General features: G+C 40.3%; 1 protein-coding gene across 3 annotated transcripts in view; it reads right to left on the reverse strand.

The window, feature by feature from the left end:
• SPIRE1 (spire type actin nucleation factor 1) overlaps positions 1–12,282 on the reverse strand; it is a 134,015-nt gene that overhangs the window by 5,904 nt on the left and 115,829 nt on the right. For 2 of the 3 annotated variants that reach the window (XM_054284550.1, XM_054284549.1), the window contains 3 exons: positions 8,166–8,256; positions 7,283–7,425; positions 1,030–1,167 (listed from right to left, as the gene is read on the reverse strand). In XM_054284550.1, the coding sequence (XP_054140525.1) occupies positions 1,030–1,167; positions 7,283–7,425; positions 8,166–8,256 (372 nt within the window). The remainder of the gene's footprint in view (positions 1–1,029; positions 1,168–7,282; positions 7,426–8,165; positions 8,257–12,282) is intronic. The other variant, XM_054284551.1, reaches the window with a different exon arrangement.

Raw genomic sequence — 12,282 nt, forward strand, 5'->3', positions numbered from 1 at the left:
TAAGCACAGTCCCACAGTGACAACTTCACTGACCAGTTGCTGATGGCAAGGTCACAGTGGCAGGGCTACATCCAGTTCTGGGTCTGTACTTCTAAGATGACATTGAGAACAAGGTCCAGAACTGTATCTTCATATATTTAGAATTAAGCCTTTAATTGTTTTGCCTAAATTAAATACTTGCTCATTAACTAGATAACTTTGGTTAGAAATAAAAGCAAACAATTTTAATAGTGGGGTAAATTAATTAAATCCTCAGCCTACTTTGAGATTTGAGAAAAGCTCATTACTAAGCTTTATATGTCATGACAACAGGCAACAGCTGAATCTAATGAATGACATTATAAGATTATTGTTCCTCTGCCTTAAATTTATTAAGCCCTTAAAATAAATCTGCACATTAGACACAGGTAGGCCTGTAGATAAAATACACAGTGAAGTCAAAATAGGCTTCCTGGAGGTGTCCAAGAAGCACAAATTAAAAGTGGGAGAAAAGGATGCTGCTTCTACTGGAAAGTACCAATCTCCAATCTGCAGTTTACAGAAAAATGCATTAGTTAAGGGGTCTCTAAAATTAAACCTCCTTCTGGTTGCATCACTTCTCTGAAGGCTTTAATTCCCTCTGTGCTAGATAGTAAGGGTTCATATATGAAGAACTTGTAGTTTTCTGTTGCTATTTGTAATTCTATTTTCTGGAGCAGAAAAGGTAACCAAACCTGCAGAAGGCATGGGGACAGAAATCACCTCAGTCAATGAAGTTCAAACAAGACACATACAGATACACTCTGATAATTGCAAATGCTACTGCATTTTTATAGGCAATCTGAACAAACCAGGTGTTTCCATGAAAAGTTTTGATGTTTCTGGACATCACTTGAGGAAGCTGACTCATGTGCCACACATTTAGGGGGATGTTTGGTGGATAACTCTTCTTTCTCTCCAACAGAGGGTAAGAAACAAATGTGTAAATGGGAGGTTTGTGCAACTGGCCTCTCTCAGTACCCGTCAGAGCCTCCTCAGACTGAGCCCTACCTTTCCTTTCTTGAGAGCAGTGTAGACATCTTTATATTGCTGGTACTTCTCCAGCTCGGCCTTCACAAGCACCTGACGGATGTGCATGACCTCCTCCACTGTCAGAGCCAGACATTCCACGGGGTAACAGAACTCCTCCTGGAAGCCAAAAACCCCGTATTATTTCAAAGACAAATGTCTTCTTCCAGAGTTCAACTCAGACAACCAGCCACCTGGTTAGTAACTCCAGAAACAGGGGATTTCTCCCATCAAACTGGAATAGCACTGGCTCATTCATGGGCATCACATCAGTCTCAAACCACTGGAAGCTGCATAAATGTGATGTAAATGATTTTATGTTCAGCCTTCGCAATGATGACAGTTTTCTTCATCTTTCCTCCTCAAATCACTTGACCCTTCTCTCCATTTGTCTTTTATTGTGAACATTTGTTTCAAGCCAATCAACATTCAGATTTATAAATTGAAAGGGAAAATGAAATATGGTAGATGGCATTATTTTATGTATACTGTTTGAGATATACATCAAATAATTTCTCTCAGGCTTCGTGATGCCCAGAGTGGCCAAGGAAAGTTGTTAGTAGCCCATTCTAGCAAAAATTTTTATTCAGTGGTACCACATCTTAGTGCTCACATGATCAGAATCACACCAAGACTACAAAAACTTATATCAGCTCAGGCAGAAAAGTTGTCCTTTCTGCCCCAGAAAGTAACAGCAGCAATTTAAGCTTTACAGAATAATGCTCCAGTATCAAGCAGGTGAACTGGTTAGCCAGTGTTGCATTATAAATGGTAGAGACTCAAATAGAAAATTAACGGCACAACTTTCCACTTACAAAATTTTGAATTTGTTCTGTGTTGAAGCATTTAGGAGAATATTGAGTGCAGAATTCCTGAATTTGGTACCAGGGAATAAAAAGCACCAACCCAATTTGTAATTCAGCCCAGTAGTTGATTATACATTTCCAAAAGAAAGACAGAAACCTCTGTGGGAACTCCCATTGCTTAATGCTTAGTGAACCTTTTCAGTCAGCCCAGAGGGGCTACTGTGCAGTAATGACAATGACAGGCACTACTCTCTGAATAAACGAAGGAAATTTCTCCTGCATACACAAAGACGTGGCTGACAGTTTGGAGATCTCGTTTACAAATTGAAGTGATGAATCGGATTAGTACGGAAATGCTCCATTTCCATGTACTCAGAGTTCTGTCTTTCCATCAGATTAAAAAGAAAATCCTTCTACATTGCAGACCTGGCAAACATTAGCATTTAGGAACCACCACATTTTTAAAAACTGTTGTCTTACCTATCTAGAAAGGGAACACAAAGAAACTTCACTCTGTTTAGGGTGTCCCACAAAAGACTAGAATTGAGTTAACTTTGTTAGATTTGCCAGCTAAACCTTTGGGATATGGAAAACTAATTTTCTGGAAAAAAACAAACTATATCAAAAGCAGCTGCAATTTGCTCTGAGGTGTAAAAGTGCACAGCCAAAACAAAGTATCTTCTGTTCCTTATGAGCAACTTTACAGCTAACCAGCAGCTCTCAGCATTTTGTTCTGGGTTCTTCCCATAGCAACTGCCTTGTTATGGGGAGGCACGGCTGAAGGCTGGGGCGGCACGGGAGAGGAAGTGGGCGGGAAAGCGGGATGCACACAATGCCAGCAAACCCCCCAGTCTGCATCCTGGGAGACTGAGGGAAACTATCCGAGGTGAATGAGCTGACTGAATGCTTGCAATCAACCAGAGCTTTAAGTCCTTTAGAAAGACATTTCTTACTTGAAGCTCTTCCTTCCCCCTCATGAACGCCCATTCCTTTAATTTACAGAACGATGAAGTCGGGGAATATTGCTCCTTTGAAGAAATTCTGCGGATCTGCTATAGGTGTAGAGCACGTACTAGGGGAATAGTGTGGGCCTGTTGTCGTACCAATCAAAATGAATACCATTAAAATAGAAATAGCCAGCAGGCAGCAGGGGAAACATAGAAAATATTCACATGTTTAAATGCTAATGTTTTAATTCCAGTGATTACACAAGGACAACAAAATGTTAATGCAACATTAAATGAAAGATAAATAATCAGTTTTCAGAAAACTGCTTGGGGTTTTTTTTCCCTTTTCAGAATATAAATAAGTACACAAGAAAATATTTTTTTCTACACTACCTCTAAGGCATTGAAATTAATTAAATTTTGCTAAGCACTGGCTAAACTTCATTGAACAATGATGCTTTGGAGTTACTGCTCAAACTTCAAACCTGCACCCAAATTCAGCAGCTCCAAGTGAGAGTACTCTCTGCAATACTCGCATATGACAGAACATGGTAAAGACAAAATGTGATTTGAATGGTCTTGATTTTCCAGAATTACACTCAGTACTCATTTTAATATTAAACACAAGCCAATATGCTTATTTTTAAAGGGGAAAAAATATTATTTGCAAATACGATTTTGAACTTGAATTGTCCGTGATCCTCTTGGGGACTGGCTTAACTCTGACTATGCAATCATTTTATAAACACTATACCTTAAAGTGTGTATGTATAATTATTTTATGCAGGAAAAGCAGGTAGTAAGACTTGCATACCCATAATGTGCTTTGTAGGTCATTCTCAGTGTACACACACCTAATAGGTTCTGATGACTAACACATTTTTACTCTAATGTATTCCTTCTTCTCATTAAAGGATGTCACTAGACGTTCAAATGAGTTGCATTGGTAAATTACAAAATGAATGAGAGCCAGAGTGGCCTCTAAATTCTGCAATTCACAATTAGTCAGGCACTCTAAACTCTTGCTCCTTTTGCAGACTAAAAGTTTCTAAAAGGTCAGCTCAGTGTATCTCAACTATAAACTCTCCTACAAGAGGGTTCACCCTTCCACTTATTGGTTGGGACAACAAAATGAAGGAAAAATTAAATAATTCATGTTCAGTTAACATAGGGGTAAATTAAATACTTTTTATTTTCAGTGGCTTTGCCTTCCCTGATAGATGGATATGAGCTATTCTGCAAGTTCTGATACACAAGTGTGCTGAGGACCAAAACAATATATGGGCTTTCAAGTAAAGCAGATTGCAAATGCCCTCCCATTCTACATAGTGTACCTTGGGAGAACCATAAAACCTCATTCTTTTAAACATAGTCCAAGGATCACAATAGTTTTGCTGGATTTTTGCTGCAGGATCTTCACGTGCTGTAATATTTAAGGTCTGTCCCATTGATAATCTGGTGATGTTGCATTTTTAGTTTGCTGTCCTTTCAGAACTGATTTCTTTTCCCCGTGAGGTGATTGAAGACACACAAATATCCTACACACATTGAAATCAAAGTCAATCAGGTGCAATGTCCCAGCCTAAGCTGTAATTCTTGCCACAGCTGAGGAAGTGCTCCCCTAGGAGGGAACATGCTGGTGAAGGTGATTTCCAAAGCCAGCAAAAAGAGGCAAACCTTTGCGGGTTTCCACCTGCTGGCAAAAGCTCTCTCACAGAGATAGTACATAGCCCCTGCCACCCCACACATGGCTGCTTCAACGGGATGAGAGCTGAGCAGAGAAGCTGTTTGCATAGTTGAAAAAAGTGGTCTGAAAGTCATCCTTGGAAATAAACTGGTTATCCTAGGAACCTGAACAATAGATAGGAAGCAGAGAAGCGAATGCTGTGTATAAATGAAACCATTAGCTTTGGTCCTCTGGGTCATGAAAAAAAAATAATTATAATAAAAATAATAATTAAAAAAGCAAACAGACTGCAAAGGCACCCACAGATAAATCTCAGGACACTGAATTGATCTCACTGATTAAGCACCAAATCAGCTCACTACAGCAACCACCAGGGCTGACCCCCCCAAATCACTGAGCTACCCTGCCTTTCCATGTACCACTGGCAGGGTGACATGTCAAAAGGACTTTGTTTGGCACTTCTCCAAGTTAGTTTTCCCTCCCCACCTACTTGGGCCTAACTACCTCTGTCTGATGAGATGTCAGTTCACAAAATCATCATTAGTATGCAAGACAGAGCAGTTTCCTGCTAATCCTGCTAAGAGACTGTAGCAAACCCCTGCCTGGTTGCACTGGCATTGACAGCCATTTGCTGACAAGGCCTCTTTCACCTTGGAGAGAAACCAGGGTCACAGGAGCTGGTGATAAGAAATGAAACTCCATCAATCCTGGAGAAAGGGATAAAGAAGTGTGAGGTCAAATAAAAAATAAATTATACTCTGCACTTATTGAGAAGCATTCACTCTGGGAATGGCAATTTCACAGGTGCAACATCTGGAGCAGCCACTGGAAGAGGCTGGCATCCCTCTGGGAAGGAGAGAGTTGCAGAAAGCCAAAGCGTGGAGCTGGGCCAGTGCCAGCATACCAGAACACATCTCCCAAAATGAAAAACAGGAGTTGAGGGAAGTGTCTGTTACACCCTAGAGGGCACTATTGCCAAGTTAAAGAATTAGCTCTCCAGGCATCAAATAAAACAGGTTCTTATTAACAGAACATCATTTCACTACCAGCTTCCTTCTTTTTCACTTCAAAGTCAAAACCAAGCTAGGTGGCAGTTCTCTAGAGATTAAAAAAAAAAAGAAAAGCCAAAACAAACAAAAAAAGTCCCCCTAAGCACAAAAGAAACTAGTAAAACCCTTCCCATCTGTTCCCAAATTAGCCTGATTTATCTAATGGCTTTTTCTCCCTTTTCCTTTAGTATTTTTCAGGGGGAATGGAATAATTGAATTCGTTTTTCTGCAATGATTTTATTTTTAATGTATTTTTCTAGGCTTATGCCAATGAACAGACTGACAGAGTGAGAGTATGTATGTGGTCAAGAAGATTCTGGTATAACTTGGTTGACCTATTTAAAACAACAGCCTCATATAAGATTTTAAGTTGCATGATCCTCTGAAGTACACAAGATTAATATTACAATGTAGCACACTCAGATACACCAGAAGTGTGATGGAGCAAATGTCTCAGTATAACACAGGATGCTTTCTGCCATCCTCCTTTTGAACTATTTGTCTGTGAATGACACTGGGCTTACCAGAAAACAAAGTCTGGGTTTCCACAGGTTTCCACCTCCTGCAGCAGGAGGTGCCAGAGCAACCCATTTTATGTGACAGTGACTTCAAACACATGCTGAAGGAGCTCCCCAGTATGGGTCTGCTGCAATACATCCTGCTCCAAGTTCTCTTTGGCAGGAGATGTCCACCTGGGCTGTGCATTTATAAACACGTTACTACCCGACCTGCACCTGGAATAAAAAACTACATTCTACTTGGAAGGATGTAATAAAATCCAGCAGACCTCTGAAAAGGAAAAGCCCATTGTGGGAATATCTGGAGGTATTTTCCCTATAATTGATCAGCTTCATCATCTAATAGTTTGGGATCCCGGCTGTCAACTCTTGGGCAGACAAAAATGCTCTTCAAAGCCCTTTAATACCACTGCACTACACGACAGGGCAAGTGAATATTCCCTTCCTTTCAAACTCAGATGTGTTTATTGATTTCTCTGTTCACCAGCACCTCATGGGGCACACTCTGAAACACTGCCGGTAGGAAAAGAGACAGGGAACATACCCTGCATGAAGTTACAATGCACTAATCAGTATGTCAGCATAAACGAACCAGGATTTCATACCCTCTGCTGTTTGTACTCTGCTGGAAAACAGTTCTCAATTAAAGCTAATTGATCAAATGCACTGTACTTTCTTTTCAAGCAGTAAAACAGGTTTTTGCCTCAGTAACTTCAACAAAGCAACACAGACAAACCTTGATTTGGATTACTGAAAGAGCTTTCGTATGTATAAACATTACCAGGCAAGTTCTTAAGGTGGGAAGAAAAGAAATAATTCAATTCATCCAGTTATTATCTGCAATACTTCCAACAAGTAAAAAAATTCCCCCAAATCCCAAAATAGATCCACTGCTTTGGAATTGTCTCTATTCAAGTGGAATATCAGTAAGGTGAAGTTCATCTGTTTTGGTAACATTCTGAAACAAAAATCAAGACACGTGGTTTACCCGGAGTCCTAATCACAGTGCAAATGTTTTCTGAGGCACCTGTACCTGGGATTTTGGATAAATATGTTAGAGAGACAAAGTTCAAATCTTGATTTCAAAACACCTTTAGTAGCCAAGAGCTGTTTCTGAATTGAGGAGTTTTCTTTGGGTCATGTTCTAATCACACTGAAGCCAAGTTTTAATTTTCATTATACTCTTAGCATTCCTCTTTTTCTCTCTCCTACCACCCACTCCACTTACAAGTGACCTGGAGCTCTGTTTTGAAGGGGGTAGGAACTGTCTCACATTGGTTGGTGTTTCCTTTTCAATGGAGTGTCGTCTCTGTGGCGGCTGCCGTCTCTCGGGCTGTGGCGTGGATGATATGGGCAAGAACTTCGGAGGCACTAAGGATTCAATCAGTACAAAAAAGTTAGCTCTTCTATGAGAGACTGTTGGATAACATTGCTCAGTACTTCATCCAGCCACTGATTTGCTGGAATTCCTACTACTGGTGGCTGAAGTTACATATCCATACTGAGGTGTTTCAGGATATTGTTATCATTATTTCACCATCATACACAGGAAACACATGCACAGATTACATAGCTCATTACAAAACCTTCCCAATGAAACTGAAATGCTTCAAACAAATTAAAAATAATGTTACACAGTAAAACCTGCAATAACTGTGCCTGAAAAAAAAGAGGCCAGATCTTGCCCTTTTTCCAGTAAGTATTTTTGGGAAATACTGGTGATTGCTAAGTGTCTTTCCAACACTGCCACAGTGGCAGAGATGGAGGAGAATTTTACATTGGTCTTAGGCTTGGACATGCTTCAATAGCAAAAAATTATTTTAAGAGATGAGCATAGCTAAGCTATCCCCTCCATTCACTTGTGACTTCCTCTACAGTCCTACATAAACTTCAGGGATGAAACCAGTTTCACAAAGATATCCACACAGAGTGGAGGTTAATGCCTCCCAACTGTTTATCACACTTGACCCATTCAGCAGGGTTCAGCTTTAGAAGTTTATTCCATTAACCACACTCAGCTTCAGCTTTCCATGTAAGTGTGAGACAAAGTTCATAGCACAGGAGACAATAGAGTTGAGTAAAAGCAGCCACTGGGCTCTCTCATAACTCACTCTTTCTGCTGCTGGTGCCTTCTTGAGAGGGGTCTTCCACTTGTGAGGGGGAGATGCTGCTGCTACTTCCTGACTGGTGCACTGATTCCTCCTGTGTGGCAAGAAGGAAATAAACAAAAATCCTCAGGGACTGTTTTTAGTTCTTTTACTGCTTTTTAGCACACAGAAAACACAAGCTATCAAAGATATCTTGGACCATTCAGTCACTTAAAGTCCTGGAAGTCTTGAGAAAAACACTGACTCTCCACAGTACTGAGCAAACAGAATTTCAGCGCTCCGTTTTTTTAGAAAGTGAAATAAATGGTACATTATTTGAATTCAGTGTGTTTAACTACTGCATGAAAGAACAAGATCAGGAGAGAGGTGCACTGTAAACTGTTTATTTTCCTTGTTGTATTTAAAGACCCCTAGGAATTTTCAGCTACAGCAGATATGTTAACACAGCTTTTATATCTCACCTTAACAAGGAATTAGCACTTAGATTTCTCTGGCCTCCAAAGGAAGGAGAGCCACTCACACAAGTGACTCTGGTGAAGAGAAATTAAACTGAATTTGACTGCACTGTTCCCTAATTCCCAATCCTGGTGTGTTTGTCCTTTCTTCTGTATTTAAAAGAAATCTCATTCACTGTATCTGCATGCTTCTTCTCAACAGCCAAGGGCAACTCCTGTGAGATGAAGGAAAGTGAAATGGGCTTTGACTTAACATCTCTCAGCTATCTAAAGCTTTATGCCACCCAAATTATTAAATCCTTGGCTGTCACCTAAAGCCTGTCTCTAGCTACCTGCTACCAGCAAAGAAAGAGATGGTCACAGAAGCCTCCCAAATGAAGAGTGCTGGAGGACTGAGCTTGAACGCTCTTTACCTCTAACGTGAACGCTTTCAACCAAAAAGACTTAACATCATTTAGGCTGTCAAGATTTACAAGATCAAACAAATGACCTGCCCTAAAATCCAGCAAGTGGCTAAGCTTCTCTCTCACAGATTTCCTTAGCTGAAAATCTCCACTGGCTGCAAGATTGCCTTCTTTGGTAACAGCAAGTCGTAAAGCAAAGCTGGCAGGATCACCTCAGTGAGCACCACGCATCACAGGACACAGGCCTCCACAAATTCCCATCAGGTGATCTGTCCTTTACGCTTAGCCCAAGGGTAGCTGTTGTATTTGAGGAAACTGTTCCCACCTATTTGCCACAACACAGTACTCTGTAAGGGGTCTTACACCAGCCCTCATCCCAAAACAGTATGTTCACTTTAACATTTCAGTTGGGACCCCACAAAACACTTGTGATGGGAAGCTTGTAAGGAAGCTTGAGCAGCACACTGAGCTACATCAGCTGTTTTACTTGCAGAAAGCAGTACAGTTCAGTTCAGCTACAGAGCTGGCTAAACCACCTCTGCATTGCTGCATGGTTGCCTTAAAAGACCAATGGAGAACCTCCATGACAATTGGATGTCCTTTAGACGGGGTGCAAGAGTGTTCACAAGCCTAGAGTAAAATATTTACATTTTGAGAAAGAGAACAGCCCTGAACAAAGGGAACTAAACTTTTCACTTTGTAGAAGTCAGATTGTTCTGAGCGGACAACAAGTTTACTATTGCTGGAGAAGCTAATGAGATAAGATGAAGAACTAAGTAAGCTCTTTTGCTCTTCTAAAGAATGAACTGTTGGAGCCAGTGGCTAAGTATAAAAAATAATAAGTATAAACCAGGGCATGGAAAACAGAAGCCAGGAGGAAATTAAATTGGACATAAAATCCTACTTAGACAACAGGTACTCAATGTTAGTAATTTCAAATTACTACTTCTGTGCACAAACAGATGGACTGACAATGCTATTTCTGTCGTACAATTTCTCAAACATAGAGGGATTCCTCCGTATCTATACAGCAACTCTTGATTATTATTTTAGACTATCTGACATTTTACATTTGATGTTGGATCAAACCAAACATCCAGAACTCTGCACTTCTCCAGAGTGTCAAAAAATGAGAATTTTACAGTTACTGAAAAAGCTGCAGCTTAAAACATCTAAATCTATTACAGACACAATTTTGGGCCAGATAGCTGTAGACAATTTTTTAATCTGTATCAAAAGTGACTATTAGATTGCTGCTTCTCTTAGCCACACAAAGCAAAATGGCACTTCCTCTTCCATGACCCCTGGAATCTGTGATTTTAGTGGTGATGCAGAAAAAGCAAGGACAGAAAGAAGGAAGAATTTTAATAATATTCATCCTTGATAGAAAATGGGCATAGGGTTGTATCAGACCTTGCCTTTCACCTCTGCCTGGCTACACTGAGTATTGGGACACAGCCTGCATTGCAACACTCATGAAAGAACAAAGGGGACACATGGGGAAGAAAATACATCTGCATCACAGCTCATTTGGAGGTCCACAGCTCAGCAGTGCAGGTGTTTCCAGCCTGTAATTTAGGGCACAACACATTAATAATTTCACTCCCAGTGAGTAACTCCAAATAGGTTAAGCCCAACTCAAACTGCAGACAAAGAGGTGGCCAAGTCATTTAAAGGCAATCAGAACAACACACAGACTCTTTTCTGTGTGTTACATACAAAGTAAAAGTCAGGGAAGAAATAAAACATTTGGACAGAGCGATCTTCACTCTCTTCCAATGTTCTGTGTCCTTCACCACCTTGAAAATCTTCACCCAAACTCCCTTCAGTTTATTTTCACTACCTTAGCACTCTTCCTGAGCCCAACCAGTATTCTGCTGAGCATCTTTATCATCTCAGTTGCTTCACCAGCTATTTCTATTGACCCAAACTAGTCCAGCATCTGTTCTCTGTGACAGCTCAATGTGGTTGATTTATTTTCAATTTATCTTTTGCTGTGTGTTCCAAAGCTTGTTCCATACCACTTTGCTTGCCTATACAGTATTCCCTAATCAATAGTCATGTTTAGACATTTTATTTTTCCCTTCTACAAGAAGCATTTCACATTTCCCATTACAGAGTTTTCTTTTACTGACTTCTGCCCATTTTCCTGTGTGAAATAACATGATGCTTCAGGATACACAGAGGTACAGGCTGTAAGACCCAACTCTCACTGAGAGATCTTAGTATTCCTGCATCCTGCCCAGCTTCATTCATATTAACAAACCACGTATAGCCTCCATTGTAATTTTAAAGACTGATGAGTGATCTCAGAATGCAAATCTCTTCTCCTTTCAGAACAGATGCACCAAATTATGCACCCACACAAGTCACCCACAGGATAACCCCAAAGAGGGCCAACCTTTCACAGATCAGAAACTATGCAAAGACATAAATTTCTCCCCACATATATTTCTTCCCAGCCTCCTATCTTTCAGCATAGACGCCTTTGTAACCACCCTGTCAGGAAACCCCTCCTTTCCCATTTACAAGAGAGAAAAAGAGTCAGGGAAGACTGCTTTCCCCAGGCTAAAATTATCCTCTGTGAATAAAGCCTGCCTGCATGTGCTTTCCAGACAGCTTAACTTTCAGAAAGGTCCAAACTCAATTAATAACACTACTGGTCCAGAAGACAAAGCTCATTCTTGGGGATGTAGTGTTGGTGCTTCCTGAGGATCATATGCAGCTTTGAAACTAAAAAGCTTTTTAAGGTTTTCTCCTTCTAATGCTTTTTTAAATCTTTAACTCTTCATTTGGAGTGGATGAATTCAAAATTATTTCTCCATCTGAGTGGTATTTGCTTGTCCCTATCCATGAAACATTTTTGAGGTGCTCCTTCCCAATCTTATATAGCAAATTAACGCGCTGACATTTGCACCAAACTGCAACCCCTCTGGCACAGCTGCTGCTCTTTATTAACAGCTTTTATGGTGAGGCTAGCCCCATATCTGAGTCCTTTAGCAGCTACTGCATGAGTGCCAGAACGGTGCTATGTACTTTCCTAAATTCCCAAAAGCAATTGCTACAAACACACTGTGGACAGATACTGGGTATTTAGGAAAGCAAGTAAATGTGGGTTTAATGCCAAAATTACCATTTAATCTTTCAAAAGAATATTCTCCTTTTTTGGGTCTGATTTAGTATTTTTGAAGTTCTGTGGGCTGACAAAGTAGCCGTGGAAAATATGGATTATAATTTGCACAGTCACTTCTCATCTGATCA

This window comes from Melozone crissalis, unplaced genomic scaffold (assembly GCF_028551555.1).
Source record: "Melozone crissalis strain CALT ecotype California unplaced genomic scaffold, PUWL_Pcris_2 ptg000042l_1, whole genome shotgun sequence".
NCBI lineage: Eukaryota > Metazoa > Chordata > Aves > Passeriformes > Passerellidae > Melozone > Melozone crissalis.